The following is a 22,424-nucleotide window of genomic DNA, read 5'->3' as shown; positions in this document are numbered from 1 at the left end:
ACCCCCTTCGTTCCCTTGCTGTTAGCTTTGCTCACGCTCAGAGCACTGAATCCATCCAGAGCACAGTCAAACCTCATCCCCCTCCGCTGCCGTGGTTCGAGCTGCGGCTGCCCCGGGGGGGTTCCCGCTCCCCAGCCGCGTTCCCACGCCAGGAGCCGTTTCCCAACTCGCGTGTGGTCCCTTCATCACCCCAACGGGTCCCTGTGCGCTCCGGGGTCGGGCGCTGAGCTCCCACTCCCCTGGGACTCTGAGGTTTTCCCTTTGAGGATGCTCCAGAGAAGAGGCTGCACTCCCAGGGGGGCCACCCCTGCGGCGGCTGCTCCCCACCATGCCTGGGCTGATGGAAACCTCCTGCTCCTTTTCTTTTCCCCGCTCTGAGAAGATAGAAAGCCATCGCTGGCTCATGATTAAGCTCACTGAGCTAATGAGCCAGGGAAACGAAGGTGTGGAGGGGATGGGGAGGCAGTGCGGGGGTTTTTTTTTGGTGGGGGAGGATGTAATCTAACAGGGAAATCACCGAGGGCATGGCTGGGACCAGCTCTGGACTCAGTGCATGCTCCAGCCCCACCACACACACCAGGGAAAGGCTGGAGAAAACCCCCAAAGCCACATCTGGAGGACGGGGGCGTACGATTCAGGGGGTGAATTAAAGATGCAGGACGAGGGGAAGGGGAAGAGGAAGAAATTCAGCCTCATTTCCCAGCAGACGGGGTTTGTTTCTGGGTTCGGAGTGTTTAATGCTTACCTGGGGATTCTTCTGCCGGCAAATTATCCTAACGAAGCTGGCGTGACTTTGGCAGGACACCTACGCGCGTTCCCTGATCCAGCCTGGCTGTGCACGGGGAGGGAGAAGAAAAGCAGGAGAGATCAGTCAGCTCATTTACAAAGAGAAACCCCATCCTTGAGCAGCCCAAAGCCCCCGGCTCCCTTCCACCTCGGAAGCCAAAATTCTGCATTTAACTCCGACCAGGTCTGGTGGCTTTGCAGGACCCCGAGACCCCCAGGGTTGGGGGCTCCCGGGCTGGAGGGGGGGAGCTCAAGGCTGAGGGAGACTCCATCCACAGGGAAAACCGAGGCCAGAGCTCTGCCCGGCCACTAGCTCCGTGCAAAGGCGTGCCGGGATGTTTCATGCCGCCCGCTAATTGCCGGAAGACGCAAACCCATCGGGTTTTGTTCTGCTGGCTCCCCTGCAGCCAGGGAGAAGGGTGCCGGGGGGACGGCCTGGAGCAACACCCCGGCGTCGCAAACCTGGTGCACCGACAAAAAAAAAAAACCAACCCCATGGTGACATCTCCCTACCTGCGAGGTGCATCACTGCAGAGCTCTCGAAAAGCAGGCAGCACAGGCAGGAGCAGCACCACGATACGGGAACCGCTGGGAATAACATTCCTTGATATAAAAGAGCCGCCCAGCGAAGAGGGGCTGCCTCGGGTTGGGGTCTTACATCCACGGGGGGTTATAATCCCCCCCCGAATCCCCAGTTCCCCCGAGACGAGAGCCTGGGGCGACGCGGGTACCACGCAGCATCCGCTTCAGGAGGAGCTGGCTCACGCCGAGGACGGTGCACGAGCCGGGTCGGGGTCTTTGGAGCAGACGGAGCGAGGGTCGGCGTGCCGGCCGCCCCGAGCTCAGGCGATGGGCGCAGTGCTGAGTGCCCGGGATGGGGCTTGCATAAATGGGATTATTTCTGCATCGCAGGGGGAAGGAACACATTTGATGAGGTTTCCACGTATCACTTGAACCCACAAACCCCGATTTACCCTTCTCTAGGGCTGTCAACTCAAAACCTCATAAATCCCATCGAACAGCTCCATCCCGGCCATTCTGAAACACGGGAGAAGCCGGTTTTGTAGCACACCACCCACTTATCTCACAGACCTGTAATTAGCAGAGCAGGAGGCTCAGACCTGGCGCTAATTTTAGCAGCAGACTTCAAGGAGTCGGTCCCTTCTCTGCAGGACGATGGCCACCGGGGAAGAGCACCCGAGGGCTGACGTGCCATGCGCTCTCCTGCTTTTAAGCCTGACTTAAAAGCGAGGCTTTGTTACTGCAAAAAGGGAACAAACAAAAGTTGTTTTGTTTTACAGAAGTCATTATTTCACAGCTTGGGTTGCCTGACAAATTCCTTTTTAAATAAACAACTTTCATCCTTCGGAATAGAAATCCTCATTCAAATAATCATTATTAAGGCAATTATTAAGGCTTTTGCTAAGCAATACCTCAATTTTCCCATCCGATTCACCTGGAGGAAGATGGCTCGGCTGGTTCCAGCATCCCCTCGCCCCCCCGCTCCCTGCCCTGAGCCGTCCCACGTGTTCCAGTTCGGGATGCCCCAAACCGCATCGACTGCCGCTTTCCCCCATCACCGCCAAAGTCCGGAGAGGGGAGTGGGGGATTGACACGAAAAACAGCTTTTTAGCATTTTACTTGTGTTTAAAAGGGTTTTTAGACGTCTCTCCCTGGTACGCCTTAAACCTACTGCGGCTGTGACGATGAAGGGGGGCTCTCTTTTCATCACATAATTCATCTTTAATAGCAAAGAAGGTATTTAAAGAGCCAAACTTTCCCTTTTTCGACCGTATTGATCGCAGCCTAAGCTTTTCTTCTTTCCCTGGCCGAGGACAGGGCATCGAGGTGCAGGACACGAGGGAGCAGCTCCCCGCTGTCTCAAGCAAGGTGAGACCCCGCAGCTGGCTCCGAAGCAGGAGCTGATGCAATCCTGCCCCGCTGTTACACGGCAGCCGCATCACGCTGCCACTTTTGGGACCCGGCCAAGCATTTGTAAGGTCGAAAGGAAACCCGAAGCCTCTCTGCTCCCGAGGGGATCCCCTCGGCGGGGAGCAGAGCTGGGGGTTCAGAGCGGGCCGAGCCACGGGGCAAGCCCCGACAAGCGGAGGGGAAAGCTCCCGTGTAGCTGGTGGGGAATGGGAATAAAACAGGTCGCGGACAGTATTGCCACGGTCGTCAGGAGGGATTCAAATCCTCCCGGCTCTCAGTGCTCTGAAGGTGATGCGTTTCATCTCATCACATCACAGGAGGGCCCCCTCCTTCTCCTCCTCCTCCTCCTGCCGAGGGGCTCAGCCCCTGCCCCGGCTGCTGGGGGCAGCAGACCTGTAATTTCCAGTGGCTGCATTTCCTACCGCAGCCCCTGTACGGGGAGTTTTTCCAGGGTGGAGTGTAGTGGAGTTAACCCTTCCGATACCAGCGATATCTAAATCGGCGCACACAATTAGCACGACAGAATCACCTCTGTGACTTTTGAGGTGCTAGCCTGCAGTAGAGGACCTCTCTACAACGTTATCTGGTTCAGCTGCCCCCCCCCCCCCCCCCCGGAGCCTGCCAGGTTCAGATATTGCCATCTTCTACCGCTTCAATCCACCGTAGCTCGATGGTTTTGGTACCAAAATAGCCTACTGCTAATCGCTTGCACTTCAGCAGTTTTGCATAAAAAGACTTCCTCGGCAAGAGCCTTCACCAGCACAGCAATTAAACAGCTTTGAGGAAAATGAAATAGCTTGAATTAAACTGGTTCCTGAACTTGCATACGCAGAAATTTAGAGATTTTTTTTTTTCCCAATTCTAGAAGGCCAAAAGCAGCTTGTAAAGGACCCCAAAAACCATCCCCCCCTCCCTCCCCCCGAGGGTCAAACATTTCAACCGTCTGTGAACGCAGCGGGGTGTTCAGGTCAAAGCTGACCCAGCTGCATCCAGCGGAGCCAGGCGAGGTGGGCTGGGGGGGACCCGGGCCTGCCCGCGCTGCCCCACGCCGCTCGGGGCTGTCGGTGCAGATCCGCCCGTAAAACAAGGCTTCCCTTGCAGGGAAGGGGCTCTGCCCTGCGCTGAAACCTCCTCCTTGCTGGCTCTGCCGCCCGCAGGCCGTCAGCAGGACCTGCGGGACACTCCTCCCATGGCGTCGGCTCTTGCAGTTCCAAAAATCAGGGTTTAGGACGCCAAAACGAGTTATTCCTGCTTTCACCCAGAACGAGCCGCTTTTCCTCCTTGGCGGGTTGAAGCGTTCCCATCAGGAAGGCTCGCCAGAACACAGCCAGACGGCAACCGTCGCTTCTTCCTTGAAACGGCATCTTCCCACTTACCACAGGGCAGTGGCTCTGGACCGCGGCTGGAAACAGCCATCGGAGTATTTCTGGCAGGATGAGGCTGGGATGCCCGATGAGGATCGGGGGGGATTCCAGCTTAGTGTGACCGACCGACGCCCAGGGCTCGATCCAGCCCGTGCATGAATCCCGAGTTACCGTTGCAGTCTTGCCCTTGACAATACAAACGCACACGCTGCATATGGAAACCTGAGCTGAAAAAAAAAAAAAAAAGTGTTTTTTCTCTCCCCTCAAGCTGGGATTCGTTCTAGAGCAGGAACCGTGCCCCTTCTTCCCTCTCTCCCTCCAAACAAGCAACTCCAGAGCATGGGCTGTCGGCAAAGCCGCGTTTCTTCGCCTTGCTGCAAACCACCGTGAGCCGAAAGACAAGGGGAACGGCTTTGGGGAACTGCCAGTACCAGGAGAGACCCAGGTGCGACGAGACTGGCTACGCATCGCGTCTGCGGCACTTCCCAGACTGCTGAGCGATGCTCCGACAGCTTTGTTTTTATCCAGAGTTGGGGCCAAAAAGATTTTGGCAACGTTCTTGTTCAAGTTTGCGATCTACATCTCCCCTTTCCCCTCCCAGAGGGTAGCGATCCACTGGCCTCTTGAGTTAGCCTGGAGTATTTAAATAAACTTGTTAACGCATTCAAGTATTTCAGGAGGAACATGGGGTTAAACTCCCAGTTTTGGAGTGGCAGAGTGACCGCAACTGCAGCCCTCCGGCTCCCAGCCCGCTCCGTGGCATGCGGGCAGAACGCAGGCAGCTTGTTTCATCTTCTCCGGCTCGCGTACGCGGGAGGTGAAGGTTTTACGGCAGGACACGTACAACGGATAGGAGAAAAGGGTAACCGAGGGGCGGAGAGCAGCAGTTCCAGGGGGAGAAGAAAGGCTGACGAGGCGTTTGTGTCTCGTTTCTGGCCGGAGAGCGCGCGGGCCCTGTCTGCATCCAGAGGCGGCATCTGTGAGGACGCTTAATCCGTTTCTGCCTTTGAATTTCAATCCGTAGAATCCCACGTAGACGTCATCTTCTCCGCCCCCGTCCGTTCTCCTCCCATCACCTGTTTTGGGGGAAGCAGCTGCCCCCTCCCCAGAGGAAAGGGGCAGACCACCACCTCATCTCGCGCATCCTCACCGACAGGCGCGGGGTGCAAAACAAGGCGTCTCTCAAAACCGATACACTCGAAATCAGAGGCAGACCCAACAGTTTGTCCATTTGTTTATTGTCATTCAAATACTAAAAATCCCTCACAATACAATATACAGTTACCGATTTCAGATTCTTCCGCCATTGAGACTATCAGGTTTTAGTGGGAATTTTTTTTTAAATTTTTGTTTTATTATCAAAGATTTAGAGTCACAATAAATACGAGTGACAAAAACATACCCTGCGCTGGCGTAACGTTACTCTGTTACACTCCTTTGTTAGATGATTATAAATTCTTCTTCTTTTTTTTTTCTCCTCGTTTTAAAAAAAGCACAATGCAAGTTATTTCGCTAAATGCAATATACAGCGTAACTCTGCCTTAAGCAGACAAACACTACTGCGGTTCCTTGAGGTCTTTTTGCATTATATATATATTTATATATTTATATATTTATTATTAAAAAAATGCCTTCTGTGCCCCCTCCTTCCAAAAGGAGAAAGTGACAAATGAGCCAAATAGGGTTTCTGATGAGACCTGCCTAAGCCTGCTCCGCTCTGCTCACTTCTGCAGCCCATTTTCGTTTCTGTCCCCCATTTTCCATTCTGAACTGCACTTTGGTCTTTTTTTTTTTTCTCCTTACTAAGCAAACAAACAAAAAAAAGTGACAACTAGGTCTGAGAATTCAGAGGTAAATGAACAATTCCTTAAACGATGATAAAAATGTCTATAGAAACCCCCCCCAACCCCAAACTATCTCGAATTTAAGATTAACCAAGAGTCTTCCTCACAATTACAGCTGGAATGCCATTTACAGGAATCCCTAGAATACAAAAATCAGCAAAGTCACCCTTTACACGAACTGGAAAAGCCGTCCAAGTTGACTGCGCTATAAAAATAAAAGGTTCAACCAGGCCACTTGCCGTGTTTCTGAGCAAAAGGACTGCAATCTCGCCCGCGCTCAGAAATCAAACAGATAATAAATTAGGTTATAAAAAAATAAAATTAAAAAAAAAAAAACCAAAACAAAACACCACACAGCTCCCAAATTGCAACACGGGTTTCAAATGAAAATCCGGGGTTTATTTCACAAGTTGCTAAAATCTAAGTACAATAGTCATTTTCATTATTACTGTATTATAAAATCTTGTAGTCGCAACGTCTCAAAGAAAGGTTATATGGCTTGCAAGAACCAACGCTGCTCTAACCCTCTCCCCAGGAGAGGGGGGAAGCAAGCAGCATCTGAGCAATCTCAAACCAGCTCATGCAGCAGTTTGCAGCGAAGCAGTGGAGGGTCGGGGAAAACGGGACACGATGCCGGATACTCCACCTGAATGATACCGATTTACAGGCTAGACTGTCGAGCAGCACGTTCAGTCTCTTGTTCTGAGGGAGCTTTAAGTAAAATGGTCTTTTTCCGGGAGAGGGCTGATGAGGTGACTTTCGGACAGCTCTGCGGCAGAACTAATAGCCCTTACGGAGGCAGGAATCCCAAACATGACAGCAGTAGAAATAAACCAAAGATTTGTTCTTAAAAGTGTGTCTAACCCCCCCCCCCTTCACAATTCCCAAACGATTTAACCTTTGGGGTGTAACACCGTTATGTGAATATTCCATCCAATTGAGCTTTTCTGTTTGTTGCTTGGTTTTTCGGGGTTTTTTTTTCCTGCAAGAAGGGGAACGTACAGATGGGGAGGAGGAGATCTGGAAAGACTGCAGCAAGTGTTTTAACAACTATCTAACCCTAGCATGGTACCTTAACTAGCCCAGTTCAACACTGCTCAACTGAATATGCAGTTTTGACTACAAAGGAAGAAGCAACCCTTCTGGCATTTAACACACGGATACCGCTTAAGTCTTTTCCTGGTGCATTTATCTAAAGCACATATGCAATAAATGTATCCTCTAAGTTACCTGCAACACTCCAAGAACCACCGATTAAAAACAATGTCAAAACTGGTTTGAATCCCGACAGCCAAAATATCCGTGTAATATTTTCTGTTCGCTTACACAGCCTTCAAAATAATTCTACCCCAATACTTCAGCTAATATTTGTGGGGTTTTATTCTACATTAAACGAAGACAGACTGCGGTCTAGCATTGCTGAGGGAGCAAGGTTTGTAAGACAGTACATGCAAACTCGTTTTTATTTTCAGTTCCAAATCTTAAAATAAGTCTTCTCAATTATTTTAAGGCTTATTTTGAGTCTCCCCTATCCATTGTGCTGAAATTAAAATTTACGAGCTGCTGTACTGAACTGGCAGTATCCAAAAAGGTTTTGACATCGCTTTTGAAACAGGCAAGTTGAATACTTCTGCCCCTCTTTCCATTCCCCTTTTTCTTCCAGCATCAGCTGAAGCTACCCCAACACTGGAAAGAAATTGTGAAGTTGTCCAGGCTTCCCAAAAAGGCATTTGAATTTTAGTTTGAGAAGTTTTGCTTGTTCTTTTTGAACAAATGCACTCTTCCCAGGTGATTTAACAGGGCTAGACATCTGCATCAATGATGAGATAATGCAGGCATTTGTCAGAAGAGAGGAAAAAAAACCCCAAAAAAACTCCACGCAGGTAAGGAACTGAAACTCTTCCATAATATTTCAAAGTGCAAAAATAAAATGCACTCAATTTCTCTCTCCACATCTCCCAATCCAAAATATCTTGGAATGAAAAGAAAAATTCAAAACTCAAACCAATTCCTCTCATCCCCATTTAGCTCTTAATATACATTTGTAAAACAAACAAAAAACAAAGTCAAATTGAAATTCTAGGGCTTTATACAGCAACAAATACCATTTTGCAAAACTAGGTTTTCTATCCTACTGAACAGTTTTCAAAGTATCTAAATACTGATATTCACACAACAGAAGAGGGGCTAAAATGAACGAGTTTTCTTTTTCACTATGCGATAGTTAGATCTGAAGGGGGACAACCCTATACAGTTATTGGTTTAAAGTTAGATCTAACAGCAACTGCTAAGAAAATAGATTCAGCATAGACTGAATAGTAACCCCTCCCCCCCTTTTCTTTTATATATAGATATATAGATATATATATATAATTTTGCAAATAATTCTTATCAGCACTACTTCTAGTACTGATATGCAACATAAGTAGTAAGGCATGTATTTCTGCCACTTGAATTCAACTTTAATTTGGGAGAAGCACAGGGAAGAAGGAGGGAAGATGACGAGAAAGAAAAAAAAAAACCACCACCTGGACCTGATAGATTTGGGTTTAACCTGTGGAATTCCCAAAATATATTAAAACCACGTAGAAACCTGTCCTTAAAGCAGGGTTACCTAAAGCTCTATCAAAAATGAAATACTGAAGTGATGGACAGAGGAGCATGCTTGGTACGCCTGGAAGAACGGAGCTCTAGAGGGATCAGGGTAGGCAGTCCTGCCCCCAACGTGCCCAACACGTGCTGGCACGGTCATTGTCCGCCGCAGCACGGACCAGGAACGGCCGCGTCTCGGCAGGTATCGGCAGAGGAAGGAGCCTGCGACCTGGCGGCAGCCTCCCGGTCCCCTGCCCCCTCCACTCGCCCTTTCTGATTGCGTGCAGCTTCTGGAATTCCTTTTTTTTTTTTTTTTCTTTTTTCTTTTTTGAGTAAAATTGCTCAAAACAACAACAACAAAAAACCCTCCAAAAAGAAAATAATCAAAAACAGTTTCACTTTTAAGTCTCTGGGAACATATGAAAGGCCCAACTGCTCTTCGCTGAATTAGACAGACTGAACAAAGGTTTTGTCTATTCAGTAAATTAGATTTTAGACTACCAACAGTTCAAAGTCTATTCAAAACAGAATCCAACAAAAGTGAGAGACTCCTGCACTGGTTCCCATCTACCAGACAAGTTTTGGTGGCAGCCAGTCCCTTAGGAAAAAAAAACAAAACAAAACAACAAAACATACTCAACTGGAATTTGAGTTTGCACTTATTTATCATTAGCTCATCATCAGAAGATTTTGAATCATTATAATCTGTAGACTGCCTTCCTGGCTGGAGGAGGGGCAGGGAAGAAAAGCAAACGTGAAACTCGGCTCACTAAATGCATCTGCAAGATTGGGTTGAAATTCCTCTCTCCTTGAACTGACATCCATGCTCGATCGCGAACGAACACCATGTTCCTGGTGAATGGGTAGTTATTAATAAAGAAACCGAAGGCAGAGAGTCGTTTAGTCCTCCTTTTGTGCTGGTGACAAAAAAAATCCAAACTAAATACATAAAGCCAAAAAAAAAAAAAAAAAAAAAGAAGAATTCTTCCCCTTCCCTGACAGCCTTCATCATCAGTCAATCATAAGAATCTGATAACCAAATGAGCTCAAGTCTTTCCCACCCACGCGGTGTCATTTTCTCATAGCAGGGACAGCAGCACTCGATGGGATGAGGAGTGGTCTTCTTGCATCCTATAAAGCCTGGGGCATATCCAGCTGGGATTAAAGCAGATTCCACTGTAATTGTGGTATAAAAAGGATGGCAGAAACAGGAAAAGTCTTCCTCTCGGGCGTTCCTCTGCATTATTTCCACGTGGCAGACTGTGGGATGGACCGTGGGGGAATCATATCCAGGAGATATTCACGCTGGCGGTCTACTGCTGAAGACGACTTGTGCACAGCTAAACTAGGGTTAACAAAAGGTAAAGCCCCACCTGACGAGATATAAAAGAGGAGAGAGAACAAGTGTCACAGTATGATAAAAACATGAGACAAAACAGCGGCAAACACACACTACTCTTATTTCACCCACGTGAAAACGGATCATCTAAGTGAGCATGGGGCACTACTGGCCACAAAGGTCAGACACCTTCAGAAGATTAAAGCTTCCAAAATCATCTGAACAAATAGGAGCAAGATTTTGTACCAGAAATGAAGATTTGAGCAGGCTAGAGGTCTCTGCAATGAAATTATGTTTCAAATGATAAATTAAGCTGTTAGGAATAAAGAGATCAAAAGAAATCCATTCAATACTGGGCAAGAAAGTAGATCACAAAAGTGCTAGTTGCTACAGTGTTTCCTTCCTGGAGATCCTAATTATCATTTAAGAAAACAAACAACTCTTCAAGTCAGATTCTTATATATAAAAAAAAGATTAGATTAGAATGTATAATTTCCATCTGTTCAAAGCAACAGCTTTAGTTATTTCAAATCCTGAGGAACACTGGGAGCGTGCACCGTAGCCTTACCTAGAGCAAAAACATCTATTGACTGTACATTGCTTTCAGCGAAGAGAAAACACCAGTCAACATTAAACAACTGAATTAAACTCCCAGGAACGAATGACAAACTCCTGCAGCACGGCACTGGCTGTGTGTACAGACTCAGCGACGAACAGTCTGACATTACAGCTATTTAGGCTATTTATAAATGCGCAAAGCAGTAGTTTTTATTCGGTAGCACCACCTGATTGCCCCTTTTGGTGAGCGTAAGCTGCACCAAAAGCAAGTGCCAACAACAATACTAAGAGCAAAGCCTCGGTACCATCGGGCTTTCATGCAGGAAGTGTCAAAGAGAAAGCATCCTTACCCAAAGAACTATGATTGTTGGACAGAGTGCAGCTAGTAAGTACAAAGAAAAGAAACTTTAGAGAAAAATCTACCTGTATTGATGGGAGTCTTCTTCCAGGCGGCAGCGCTGCCCTTGCTGACAGGTCTCTCAGCATGCTTACCTGGCCTACTCCCAAGTGCTGCTGCAGACGATGCATTCTGCAACTTGGGTGACTGGCTAAATGCATGCAACACTCCTCGCGGAGCTCCAGGAGGACCTCGAGACATCTGGCTAGAAGTCTGGCAAGAGAGCAAATGGTGAGACAGGCGTAGCAGTTTTCCGTCTCTGAAGTACAACAGCCTTGATGAATCTTTACTGCCCCTCTCTCCTTTCTTGGCTTCTTCTGCCAAGTCTGGAATGCATTACTATAGTTTCAGGGCTGAAAACTTCCAAGACATCTCTACAACAAAATAAGAATCAGCTTTCTGCTTCTGAGAGCACCTGTAAGGATGAGGAGTTATAACAAACTGCAGAGCAGCAAAAAACGGGCTGTGTAAGCATCTCCATACGCAGGCAGCACTCTACTTCCCTGTCCTAAATAACCAGTACTTTGATTATTTCAACTCAAAGCAGCACATAAGCAGCTTCTGTCTTCCTCCAACTGAAAGGTGGCTTTACAAGGTGTGCAAGATCCAGTCCCTGTCACGGATGGGGGACTTCACAAGCAACATTATGTGTTTCTGGCTCAAGCCAATTTCCCCCCCCACCCCCATCTTGGGTCAATTCACTCTCGTGTATTTGGCACCGGAGCACCTTTTTCCATTTGGTACATCCTAAAAAAAATTCAGGAACAGACTTTGCAGGATAGTTAAACACCCCGGATAATTACAATGACCCTGCAGAAAAACACCACTCTTCTGCTCTTCAGAACATAATTTAAATATCAGGTCCCCACATGACAAAAACCACCTTAGCCAGCCCGGTTTTAAGCTTACACTCAAACACAACACACACTGTGGAGCTTAAATAAAGCGAGTTCATGCATCAGTTTCGTGCCTGCACACCAAACACTTGTGCTCGGAGCCGCGGGACCTTCGCCCCATCATCACCAAGGTCTGGCTTCTGGTGGACGGAGCCCTACCTGCTTGAGCGAGTGGTGCTGCACTATAGGGTCTGACTTGGTCTGTACAGGAGACGCAGTCTGTTGCAGTATCCTTTGCTCAATCTCCTGCTCTTGCTGCAGTGCTTTTACGAAGGCAGCCTTCAGTCGGTTAGTGTGCTCAGCTTTCAAGGCCTTTTTCTGATTTGATGTCATGCAGGTTTCACACATAATGGTTCCGTTCTTTTCCTCCCTCCAACGGCAGGTGAAGTCAGTCTTACACTGAGCACACATATAGGGCTCACGAGATGATACAGCAACCGAAACTTTACCTGGAGAATACAACCAGCTTAGCTCAGCTCCACCTGTGGCTTCTATGAATGAATAATACTTGAGAAACCTCAAGAATATTCCAGCATAAAGAAAAAACCCAAAGCAAACCCTCCACCCCTTAACTCTCCTCAGTCTGAAGCCTTTTGCACGACTGAATCTTTAAACCCTTTACTTCTGTGAGTGTGTGCGTAGGTATCCAGCAGATACTTCTTCAGACACTGGTTAGAGAATTTAGTGGTGATGGACAAACAAGTGGCTGATGGGAAGCGAACAGCTCTGGGGAGAACTGGATGCATTTTATGAGAAATCTTTACAATCTGTGTCTAGCCTATGAGAAATCATAACTTTTTTTTTTTTACGATTTTTTTAGATGCTTTTTAGAATTTTAAATAAAACCATTTGAAAATTATTAAAGGAAGTGAATCCTAGATTTGACAAGAGTATGACAATTTAATCCTGCGAGGCCTGGAACTCCTTGCTGCCTGCTATTGAGATAAGATCCAGATGGGAAAGGTTCTCTCCTCGCCTTTGAGGAACATTTTTAACGCTGTCTCACCTTGAGTTTCCAGCAAATTCTGCACAACTTCTTCCAACCCGACTAAGTAAATAAATTCGTTATTAGCTGCACTCGGCAGGAAGTTCATCTCTGGTGCAGGCGGCTTGGGAGGAGGGATCTCCAACAGTGTCTTCTCCAGCTGCTTCCGCAAAGCGAGCTTGGCAGCGGCTTGCCGGCTGGCCGGCGAGTCGTTGGAGTTGACGATGGAAGCGGCGCTGGTCGTAGTAGCATTAGCCTGAGCGGATGTCACGGTTGTACCTTTGATTGAAGTTGGCGAGGCCTGGGAGGAAACACGACACAGCTTAGCGACAAGTGCCAGATGGTTCGGCGCTTTCGAGACGCACGCTCCTCTCCATCGAGAGGGACGAGAGGGAGGCAAGCAGCGTTGGCCCCCACGCTGCGCGCGGCTGTTTGTGTGCAATAAAGGCTGGCTGCTTGGGACTAGCCCAAACCGCCTGCCTCTAACCTTATTTTTGTAGGTGACCAAACAGATCACAATACGCAAATTCACTGCAACGCTATACCTGTCGTCTAACGCTCTTATTCTTTTTCTAAAGAACTTTATTTTTCTTTACTGATCATTTTTATAAGGTAGTTTTAGAAATTCTGAAGAAAACAAACCAAAAAGGAGTCCTTTTCCTTATGATTTTGTCAAAGCACTGACTTTAAATTGTTTCCTTTATCACTCGTATGCCAGTATCTGTGGTAGGTGTTAAGTTGCTGCTTCAGTATCTCTTGGTGTTTCAAACAGGAGTGCTAACCCATTTTGAGCTCTGTTTACCAGAACACTCATTTACGCGTCTTAAGGAAGAGAGAGGGGAAAAAAAATATTCTAATGGACAGCTTCATACTGAAATACCAAATGTGAAACGAGACACAAAGTTCAGTTCACTGAAATACATATTTCTTCCCAATACTCTGTAATGTTTTTCTTCATTCCTGTGTACAGGAGGTGAATGTGAACAGAGAAAGCATGGGAAGAACAAGGAGCAGGATAGCTGCAGTAATAAGCAACCACATCAGTCAGATGACAGCAGGCCACACCAATTAGATACAGTAACCGAACAATCAGTAATTAAAACCATTTATCTGTTCCTCCGAGATGAACATTATGTTTGGCACAAAATATCTCATGGAACTCACCTGTGGGATATTGACAAGCAGGCTGGTGTTGGGGACGTTGGCGACGCGGATCAGACCCTGCTGGATAATTCGCTGCCCCTGAATTTGTACACTGGGGACCGATGCTCGCGGTGCCAGCAGCAGCGGAGGCGGCCCCGTGCTGGAGTGCTGTCGGATGTTGTGGATTTGCTGGGAAGACACAGAAATGGGCTGATGCAATGGTGCCATGGACGATGGGGAGGATTAGATAGCGGGAAGTAAGTGGTGGGAGTCAAATGGGATGACATGAGACAGTGGAAATGAGGCAAGGCAGGGAACGCAAAGAAAGCGTGATAATTAACATCCCCGTCAAAATGTGATGTTTTCCACTTTCCCTCTGTCAAAATGAAACAAGTAGAACGTAACGTGAAAAGAGACGCTTGTGTGTGAGGCCATCACATTACGGCCAAACAGCTGTGCCAAAAAAAAAAAAATCCTAAGTTTCTGAGTCAAATTTCTTTCCAAATGTATAGTTGTTAAGCCTGTTTCATTTTAAAGGCATTAGGAAAGCTATTTCTCAGAATGAGTTTTTCTCCATAATCAGAATAGAAAGAAAATGAAATACCAAATCTCTACCTTCCTCCTTAATGCTGGCTACGCAACAGATAAAAGCAGACCTTTCACTGCAAAATAAATCCTCATTTAACAAGGAAATATTTTTTTCCTGGTGTTCCACGGAAGTCATAATTTTAGAAGACAGTATCAAATTGAACATTGCTTTCCTACTCCTTTAGTGACACCACTATTTTCTGTTATAGGTGATAAAGACCCTGCAAAGCAGCACTTTCAGACTTCCAGTCGACTATCTCATTTCAGCAGCTCTTACTCAATCGTAAGACAGACACAATGAGGGAAAAAAAAAAGTGAGTTTTAGCATTTGAAAAGGTGAAATTGATATGACAGAAAGAATAATGAGGGGAAAAAATGGAAGAACGAGGGATTGTGTTTCATTTCCTCTGTTGCTGCTCTCCTAAAAAGCGGGTGAAGCTGGAAGCCTGTAAATTAACTTTCATAAGAAAGGCAAACAAACTGCTTTGGCGCAGCTAAAGGAGGCAGCTATGCAGGCAAGCCAGCATCCTGCATCACCACAGGATTTTCTCATGCTTCACTGGAAGCGTTATGGGACAACACAATACGCAAAACTGGAACGATGCAGGATCTTTCAGTAGCAATATATCTAGCCATATTAAGAAATTCCAGCAAGAACTTCATAGGTTCCCTCCAGACAAGCAGAAAGATGACTAAGAAAATAGTTAAGATGCATTAAGGTAAATACTTACCTGTGCTCCTCTGACAAGAGGTGGCATTACTATCTGCGTGTTTTGCTGAGTTCCCAATTTTGAAGAAGTCTGCTGCCCTCCACGGACCAAGGGAGGAGGAATAACAGTGCCTGGTATACGCGTAGAAGAGGTCTGCAAAACAGAAGATAGTTTACTCGCATTGTTTTGTTCCGGTATATTCATACGCATGCTCTCTTCTGCTGCTTAGTGTGCCGACAAAGCAGCATCTGAAATCTTACGCAGCAATACAGACATAGGTAAAGACGCGATGGCAGTCTGGCTACACACTCGGGGATTGTTCTCTCTCATCCTGCACAGAATTTAAAAGGTAAAGAGCAGTCCTGAACAACATTTTCATCTGCCCTCCCACCGCTGAAATTCAGTAGCTCAAGATCTGCTGTACTGAGACACACCAAAGAGGCACGCCATAACCCGAGTACGAGAGCAGGGGTACACGAGCGCAGCTGTCCTCTCTGGCTGGTGTGACGGATGCAGTATGTGTCTCGAGCCCGTGGAAATACTGTAGGACAAGAGATGGCCGGGCTGGCTGCAGTGCAGTTAGTGTCCAGAAAAAAAAAGAAAAAAAAAAAGAAAAAAAAGAAAAAAGTGTATTTTGGGGGGGAGTTAAGAGAATGGGGAAATACAAACTGCTGTCCTTCAAGGAGAAGCACGGGGCACACAGACGTTGGAGATGCAGGAACCCGGGGAGGTGAGCAGACTGGGCATGCGCATGTATGTGGGGAGGAAAAAAAGAGACAGGAAAAGGGGAAAACTTTAGGAAAAAAATGAAAAAGAAAAAGGAATCAGGCTAAAGAAGTTTGAAAAATTGCTGCCCATGCTTTTTGGAACGCAGACTGCATTAAATCCTCAAAGTTTCTCATGATGCTATAAAAGGTGATACGGTTTCATGCACCACTTACACTCCTGCAGAGCACTAACACTACGCAATCGAGCCTGAGAAGCACTCGCTGCTCAAGAGCGACAAACCTCTCCATCCTATTCATTTGGCTTTACACATCTTGCCACTTCCCTCACTCAAATACCAAACTGACCATCATCTGCGAGTGAAGACTTCTAAAAACACTGAAGCTCCCACTTTCATGAGTTACCGCGTGTACACACACGTACATATTTAGGCAGGTGGGAAGTTTTATCCACTTCTGTTATGCCTTTCAACTGAAGACCAAACGTTAACTCCTACACACAGGAATTAGTAGAGCTTTTACAGTCAAGCAAAAGCAGATGGAGGTTAGGTTAATTTGCCCAAACACCGCAAATTAGATAGAATAACTTCAATTCTGGATTCTTAGCTCCCAGCTCTCTGCTCTGTCCAACCGAAGTTTCACTGTCATTGCTGAAGATTTAACTCGTGGTCCAGTTCCTCTGAAAGTGCTGTCTTCAGTGAAGGCAACTTGCCTCAAGGAAGAGATTACTCCAACTGACAAATTGCTTCAGGTTTTGTGAATGTTTCCTAAATGGATAGCAAATTTACCCCTTCCCTCGAGTATAGCATTCTAGGGGATTTTGAAATGAAGAGCTGCCATTTTCCAAGTGAGAGCATTTTGTGCTGAAGCAGTTTTGAAATTTGTTTCGAATTAGCCCAAGGTAAATAACCAGAAATGTTTTAAATCAAAAGCGAAACAAGATACTAGACTCAAGAGGAAGATTAGGTTGACAGATGTCAATTGCCTCTACTTTTTTTTTTTCCTTCCCCAAGGCTTTCCAACATTTCATTTAATTTAGTGTGAACCAAGATCTTTCCTACCATCATGTGCCATTCAGCCACCAAGCCAAAAGAGAAAATCATATGATTCACTCAGCTCTTACAGTTAATCATACTGAGGGCACAATTCAGTCTCTTGAGGGTACGGCAACAGGCTGCCACAATATTTCTACGACATAACTCCAAGGCGTCCTCTTTCGCCAAAGGTCATTAGTACTAGTGTGGATGTATTTATCAGCAGAGTGGATCAGGATGATCAGCCACTGAAAAATAAGCTTATGAGAGTTATCTCCATGTGACATCCTACTTTTACCTCCCACCCCAATCGTTCTTAAAAAGCTTACAGTGGGGTTTCGGGAGTTAAAAAAAAAATTCCACCTAGCTCCAAGCCATTAACGTGATGGGACTATCTTTCCTGTACTGTGCACCTTCTTCTCTGCTCCATGCCCTAAACCTGGCAGCCTGGCCCACCCCACTGACCTGGAGGGACGGCTTGCCAGCAGGAACGCTCTGCGGTCCCCGCACCAAGGGCGGAGGGGTGGCCACAGCACTCCCAGAGGAACCAGCAGGCTGGAAGAGGAAAAACCAGAAAGAAAGCAGACGAGTGTAAGGGTGTAAGCAGAATTACAGAAGCTAAGGGAATAAAAGCGTTTACCTCCTTGCGCCTCAGTAAGAGAATCTTCAAAAAGACTGTGGTTTTCCCCCTCCCCCATCCCCTTCTCCCTCCAAGCATCTCAACATGCGTATTTAAATGAAGAAATTATTAGGTAAGTATAGATAAGATTATACCAGGAAAATAAAAGAGTCTATACCCCAAAAGCAGAGCAATGCGGAAATCTATTTTAGCAGTCTCAGCCTAGAGCCCCCTTCAGTCTTATCCACCATTACTACTGGTCTCAACTAACTAGGTTCAAGCATAATGCAAAGTGAAAAAAAGTTTCAGAAGAAGACTTCAGATATTAAGAAGTTTAGGATATGCCATTTCACCCTAGTTAGTTCAAACATCCAGAGCTCATTGCTCAGCTTTCAGCAGCAAGCTGAGTGATACGGGTACTTGCATTAGTTTTAATCCCATCTACTGAAGCACTCAGAAGTCCGGGAGAAAGACGCCAATAAAACAACCAAAACCAGCCAAGAGAGATGTGTTAACATCCATCTGCACCATGAAGTGCACTTAATCTACACATCGCCCCCATCACAAAATCCATCAAGGCAGCATCACACGCTGTAAAATAAAATCGTTTAGTTGCCATTGTTACAGATACTTGAAATTTAGCCTGTGCCTTCATAGCAGCGCGTGGGGTGTTCGCACGCCCCCTCGCCTCCCAACCTCTTCTGCTCTTCTCCTGCCACCCTCCACCTCTACCCTTCAGTGCCAGCACGAACGGCACACGTAGCAAGCAGACCAGGCAACCGCTCTGGCCAAAAAAAGGTAGACTTTTTTTCTGATGAAAACAGTTCTCCTCCCAGCACTCTGGATATTGCGCGTGGTTGTGCGAGATGAGGGCTGGGGAGAAAAGAGGAGGAAGGGAAGGGAGTTCAGGGTGGGAGGGCTGAACCATTCCTCCCAGGGGCTGCCTGGATTTTTGGATGAAAGCGTGCAGCTAACCACAGACTTACTTCACCTGGTAAGACCTGGAATCCAGACCTGGGCTTCTGCCACGCAGCACCAAATGCAGCCCTTGGCCGCCAGCTCCCAGAGCCTGGGGTTCAGATACTTTAACTCTCCCTGTCAGCACATTTGCATTTGCAAGAATCTCCTCCAAATGTATTTCAGCAATCTCTACGTGGCACTAAGGACTGGACGGAGTGTTTAATAATTGGAAGTACATTACATTCATAAATGCATCTGAGTTTTAACAAAAAGGTCTTCAGCTGTTGAATACGGCTGATAGGATAAACTGCCTTGTTGTTTGGTCTTGGCCAGACAAAAAAAGGAATTCCACAAGAAGGCATGGTTAACAGGATAAACCACTATAAGCTTCATAAAGATTTTATGAAAAGTGAGATATGCTTTATTTGAAAGCTATCTTATGTTCCACAGGTTATGGCAACCACCACAGTTATTTATATTTCCCCCCCCTCCATTTCAAAAGATGAGATAAGTATCTGTAGGAAAATAAATACCTTCTGAGTAGTGGTCTCCTTCTGGATTTGACTTTGCCGTAACTTTTTCAATAAAACAAGCTTTGCTTCTTCTAACCGTAACTCTTCTTTTAGTTGTTTAATCATTCTCTCACGCTCTTCTGGACTGCTTTTCTGCAGGGCCAGGTAAGGCAATAGAGGATGGGAAAACAGGGAGGGGGGAGAGGGAAAAGACAGATACCATACAAGTTACGACAAGAACTTACAGCATTGTAATTGTCATGTGTGTCTTAATATCACCAACATGCCTGCGATATATGGACACAAACTAAGTACAGAGAAAGAACTCAAAGGCAAAAAAAAAGTTTGAGATGTTTTTGCTAGTGAAAGTAAGTAAACAAAGTCAAATGAAGAGTCAGACAACAAATCCGTGTTATGCTGTGTTGAAAAAGGGACATCGCGTCCACTAAAAAGCCAATTCTGAAAAAGGTGCACTTTCAAAGCATATAAAAATCAAGGAGGTAAGAGCCTGAAGAAAATAAAAACGACAGCAGCCTTTAACAGCTTCAAGATTCCCTGCTTGCAAATCCGTCTTTATAAAACCACATATCCACCTGACCCTGCGATCGCAGGTGCCTCTGTGGAAGCAAGCGGTGTGTTTTCTTCTTTCTAGATGGCACAACTTAAAGTGTGTCAAGTCAAGAAGACTCACCATGAGTGCCTCTGTGTTGGTCTCTTTTAATGCTATTTTTGTTAAACCATTCATTCTAGGGCTAGAAGGTTCATTGTCAGATAACACTATAACGTCCGGTGAGGGGACTCTCTTTTCTCTTTTTATTTCACTGCAAATCAAAAGAAAAATACAGAGAACGAGTTAATAAAAACAAGCAAACAACTACTTCCTGCTGCAGAGTAACATTATTTACAACCTCCTGCTAGATTAATCCTGAATCTCTCAATTCTGAATAAACCTGGATGAGTTCAATCAATTTCCATTCTCCTTGTGCATATTAAGCTTCCCAGCACAAGCCTGCCATGAGGCAAGATGCAGCCACAACACATAGCAATGGTGAATTCCTTCAAATTAGAAGCTTTTCCGTCAGCCACTTCACCCCCCTTAGAAGACACGGCGGCTTTCCAGGGCTCTGCTTGCACCAGGGGAAGACCACATCCCGCCCCTAACCCAGGGACAAACAGGTCACTTGCTGCTTCTCTTTAATGTGCTCAAAGGCAAAACCATACCCCCCTTTTCTTTTTCCTTTCCTAATGCAAATATTTGTAAGTTCTGACTTTTCCCCACTCAAGTTACTGAATCTGAGGGAAACCCAACACAAACAATTCACACCTATTCGCTTACCTAAGTTTAAGTACTTTATGGCATTATTTTCTTTCTACGCCAACACTACTAAATTCTTTTCCGTTACTAACAGCGGAAACCTGTTAACAACCTCAACACAGACAGACACATCCACGCAACTTCATCGAAAACCACTGAAACACGTCCAGACTTATATTGATTTTAACTCTTTATTGGCTTTAACGCTCAGTGTCTTGAGTGATGGCTGCACCTTCCACCTGAATTCCTGACAATAAATCACTTCTCGGCTCCATCGCCTACAATTATCGTACGAGAACAGAATCTTAAACTACGTGAACCAAAAGGGACAGAGATGACGTGATGTGACAACAGACGCCAGTGCCTCTCCTCTGCTGCACAGGCTGGTAACTGCCAGGTCTCCTTTGGTACCAGGATTTGGGATTTCAAACCACAAAGCGTTAAGTATTTCAGAGCAAGGTTTGCGGCATGTGATTGCTGAGAGGTTTAGCAGGAGCTTCACAGGAACGGGACAGCGAAGTCTTCTGCGCTGCCCAGGAAACGACGACAGTGCTTGAGAAAGGGCTGACAGCAAGAATTTTAGGAGAATGTAACCCAAGTAATTGTTTTGTTTTTCTTGTAACCCAAAACCAGAAGCAGGAACAGTAAAGTTTACAGTAAGAACCTTCTGGCTTACAGTTATGCACTAGACAAAATGCATAAAGAATTTGTATCAAGCAAGATGAAGCAAATATTTAAGTGTGGTTTGTATTATTCACAAATAAGATGTGGCATATAAACTTTGTACTTTTAAGTATCAGGCAATTGCTTCATAGACTAAACAACAATTTCTAGACTTAACTGATATGCCACATTTATTAGGAATTCAATGATTAACAGAAATGAATCCTTATTACCTCATTTAGTGATGCAAAGAATATTCACACCGAATAACAGCACGGAAAAGCTGTGTACCCCGGTAAGCTTTGCGAAACACACACCTTCAGTAAACGCTAAGGGCAGGTCAAACGGTATTTTGGATACTGCAAAAACAGCCTCAAATACTGCAAAAACCAACTTTTAAAATACAATTTCCATGTTAGGGGAAAAAATAAAGAAAAAAGTAGAGTGTCCTCTAGAGGGCACAGCAAGCCAGTAAACTTGAGTCGTTTAAACTCTGAGGTTGTTTCAAAATTAACAGTGGCACAGGTGAAGCTTCTTCCTGCATCTGAATGCACCAAACTGGCTCAGGTCGCTCTTAGCAGGGAAGTAGCTGGGTCGGGCCAAACTCTAACTGGCTCGGTAAACTTCTCCCGACAGCGGTGGACAGCAGGCGTGCAGGGAACGCACCAATGTGTTGAGCTCGTCACTGCTGAGCCTTTTTCAGGTGACAGCTAGAGCAGCTCCACATGAAGGACTGAGACTCAACTGGAGTCAAGTGCTGGCCATTCCTCCTCAAGCTTTAAGGTTAAATCCCTCATGAAAAGCACGGACAGTTAAGTTACCTAAAAAGCCAAGAACCACATAAACATGGGGATTTGAGCAGCCAGCGCTTGCAACCTGAACCAGCCCACTCCTGAAACACAGGGGCTCTTCTCCCGGCTCCACCCTTGAACCAGCCCACGCAATTTCAGGGAGGGAAGCTGCAAAGAGCTCGGGGTCAACACGTTACAACCCGAATGCATCCACAAATACGAGGTGATGTGAAGGGTCTTAATTGGCTACAGAAGATGGCTCTACCATCGGCGACGCTTCGCCCCCTCTCCAAGCAGCGGTGAGAGCAGCCCGGCTGCCATCGGGCCGTCCTCCGCAGGGAGGTTGGCGGAACCTGGGAGCTGCCAACGGGGCCACACCAGAGCTGCCGCGCTCCAGCCAGTTTTTTCCTCCGGCCGAGGCGGCAGCGTCTGAACCCACTTCAGATGGCGGCACCGGGGCTCTCCCCTCCCGCACTGAGCGGGGCCACCGCTGGGTCACGTGACCTGCCGGGCACGTGACCTGCCACGGCGAAAACCATGGCAACGGCCGGTCCCAGCCGGTGCTGCCCGGCCTTCATTTTGTGAGGTGAGGTCAGGCTCAGGTGCCGGCAGAGAAAATGGAGCGGCCATGCCCGGGGGTCCCTGCCACCCGCCACGGGCACCCGTGCCAA

The 22,424-nt window shown here is 46.6% G+C and overlaps 1 protein-coding gene across 3 annotated transcripts in view; it reads right to left on the bottom strand.

Annotated features, from left to right (window-relative positions):
* Positions 1-5,303: 5,303 nt before the first annotated feature.
* The window catches only part of GATAD2A (GATA zinc finger domain containing 2A), a 68,761-nt gene continuing 51,640 nt past the window's right edge, over positions 5,304-22,424 (bottom strand). For 2 of the 3 annotated variants that reach the window (XM_076359584.1, XM_076359585.1), the window contains exons 4-12: positions 19,676-19,805; positions 19,006-19,137; positions 17,359-17,448; positions 15,156-15,287; positions 13,858-14,046; positions 12,715-12,994; positions 11,868-12,157; positions 10,839-11,025; positions 5,304-9,891 (exon numbers count right to left, since the gene is read on the bottom strand). In XM_076359584.1, coding sequence (XP_076215699.1) covers positions 9,761-9,891; positions 10,839-11,025; positions 11,868-12,157; positions 12,715-12,994; positions 13,858-14,046; positions 15,156-15,287; positions 17,359-17,448; positions 19,006-19,137; positions 19,676-19,805 — 1,561 coding nt within the window. In that variant the 3' untranslated portion in view covers positions 5,304-9,760. The remainder of the gene's footprint in view (positions 9,892-10,838; positions 11,026-11,867; positions 12,158-12,714; positions 12,995-13,857; positions 14,047-15,155; positions 15,288-17,358; positions 17,449-19,005; positions 19,138-19,675; positions 19,806-22,424) is intronic. The other variant, XM_076359583.1, reaches the window with a different exon arrangement.

This window comes from Aptenodytes patagonicus, chromosome 25 (assembly GCF_965638725.1).
Source record: "Aptenodytes patagonicus chromosome 25, bAptPat1.pri.cur, whole genome shotgun sequence".
NCBI classification, from domain to species: domain Eukaryota; kingdom Metazoa; phylum Chordata; class Aves; order Sphenisciformes; family Spheniscidae; genus Aptenodytes; species Aptenodytes patagonicus.
This window is presented reverse-complemented; position numbering and strand designations above follow the sequence as displayed.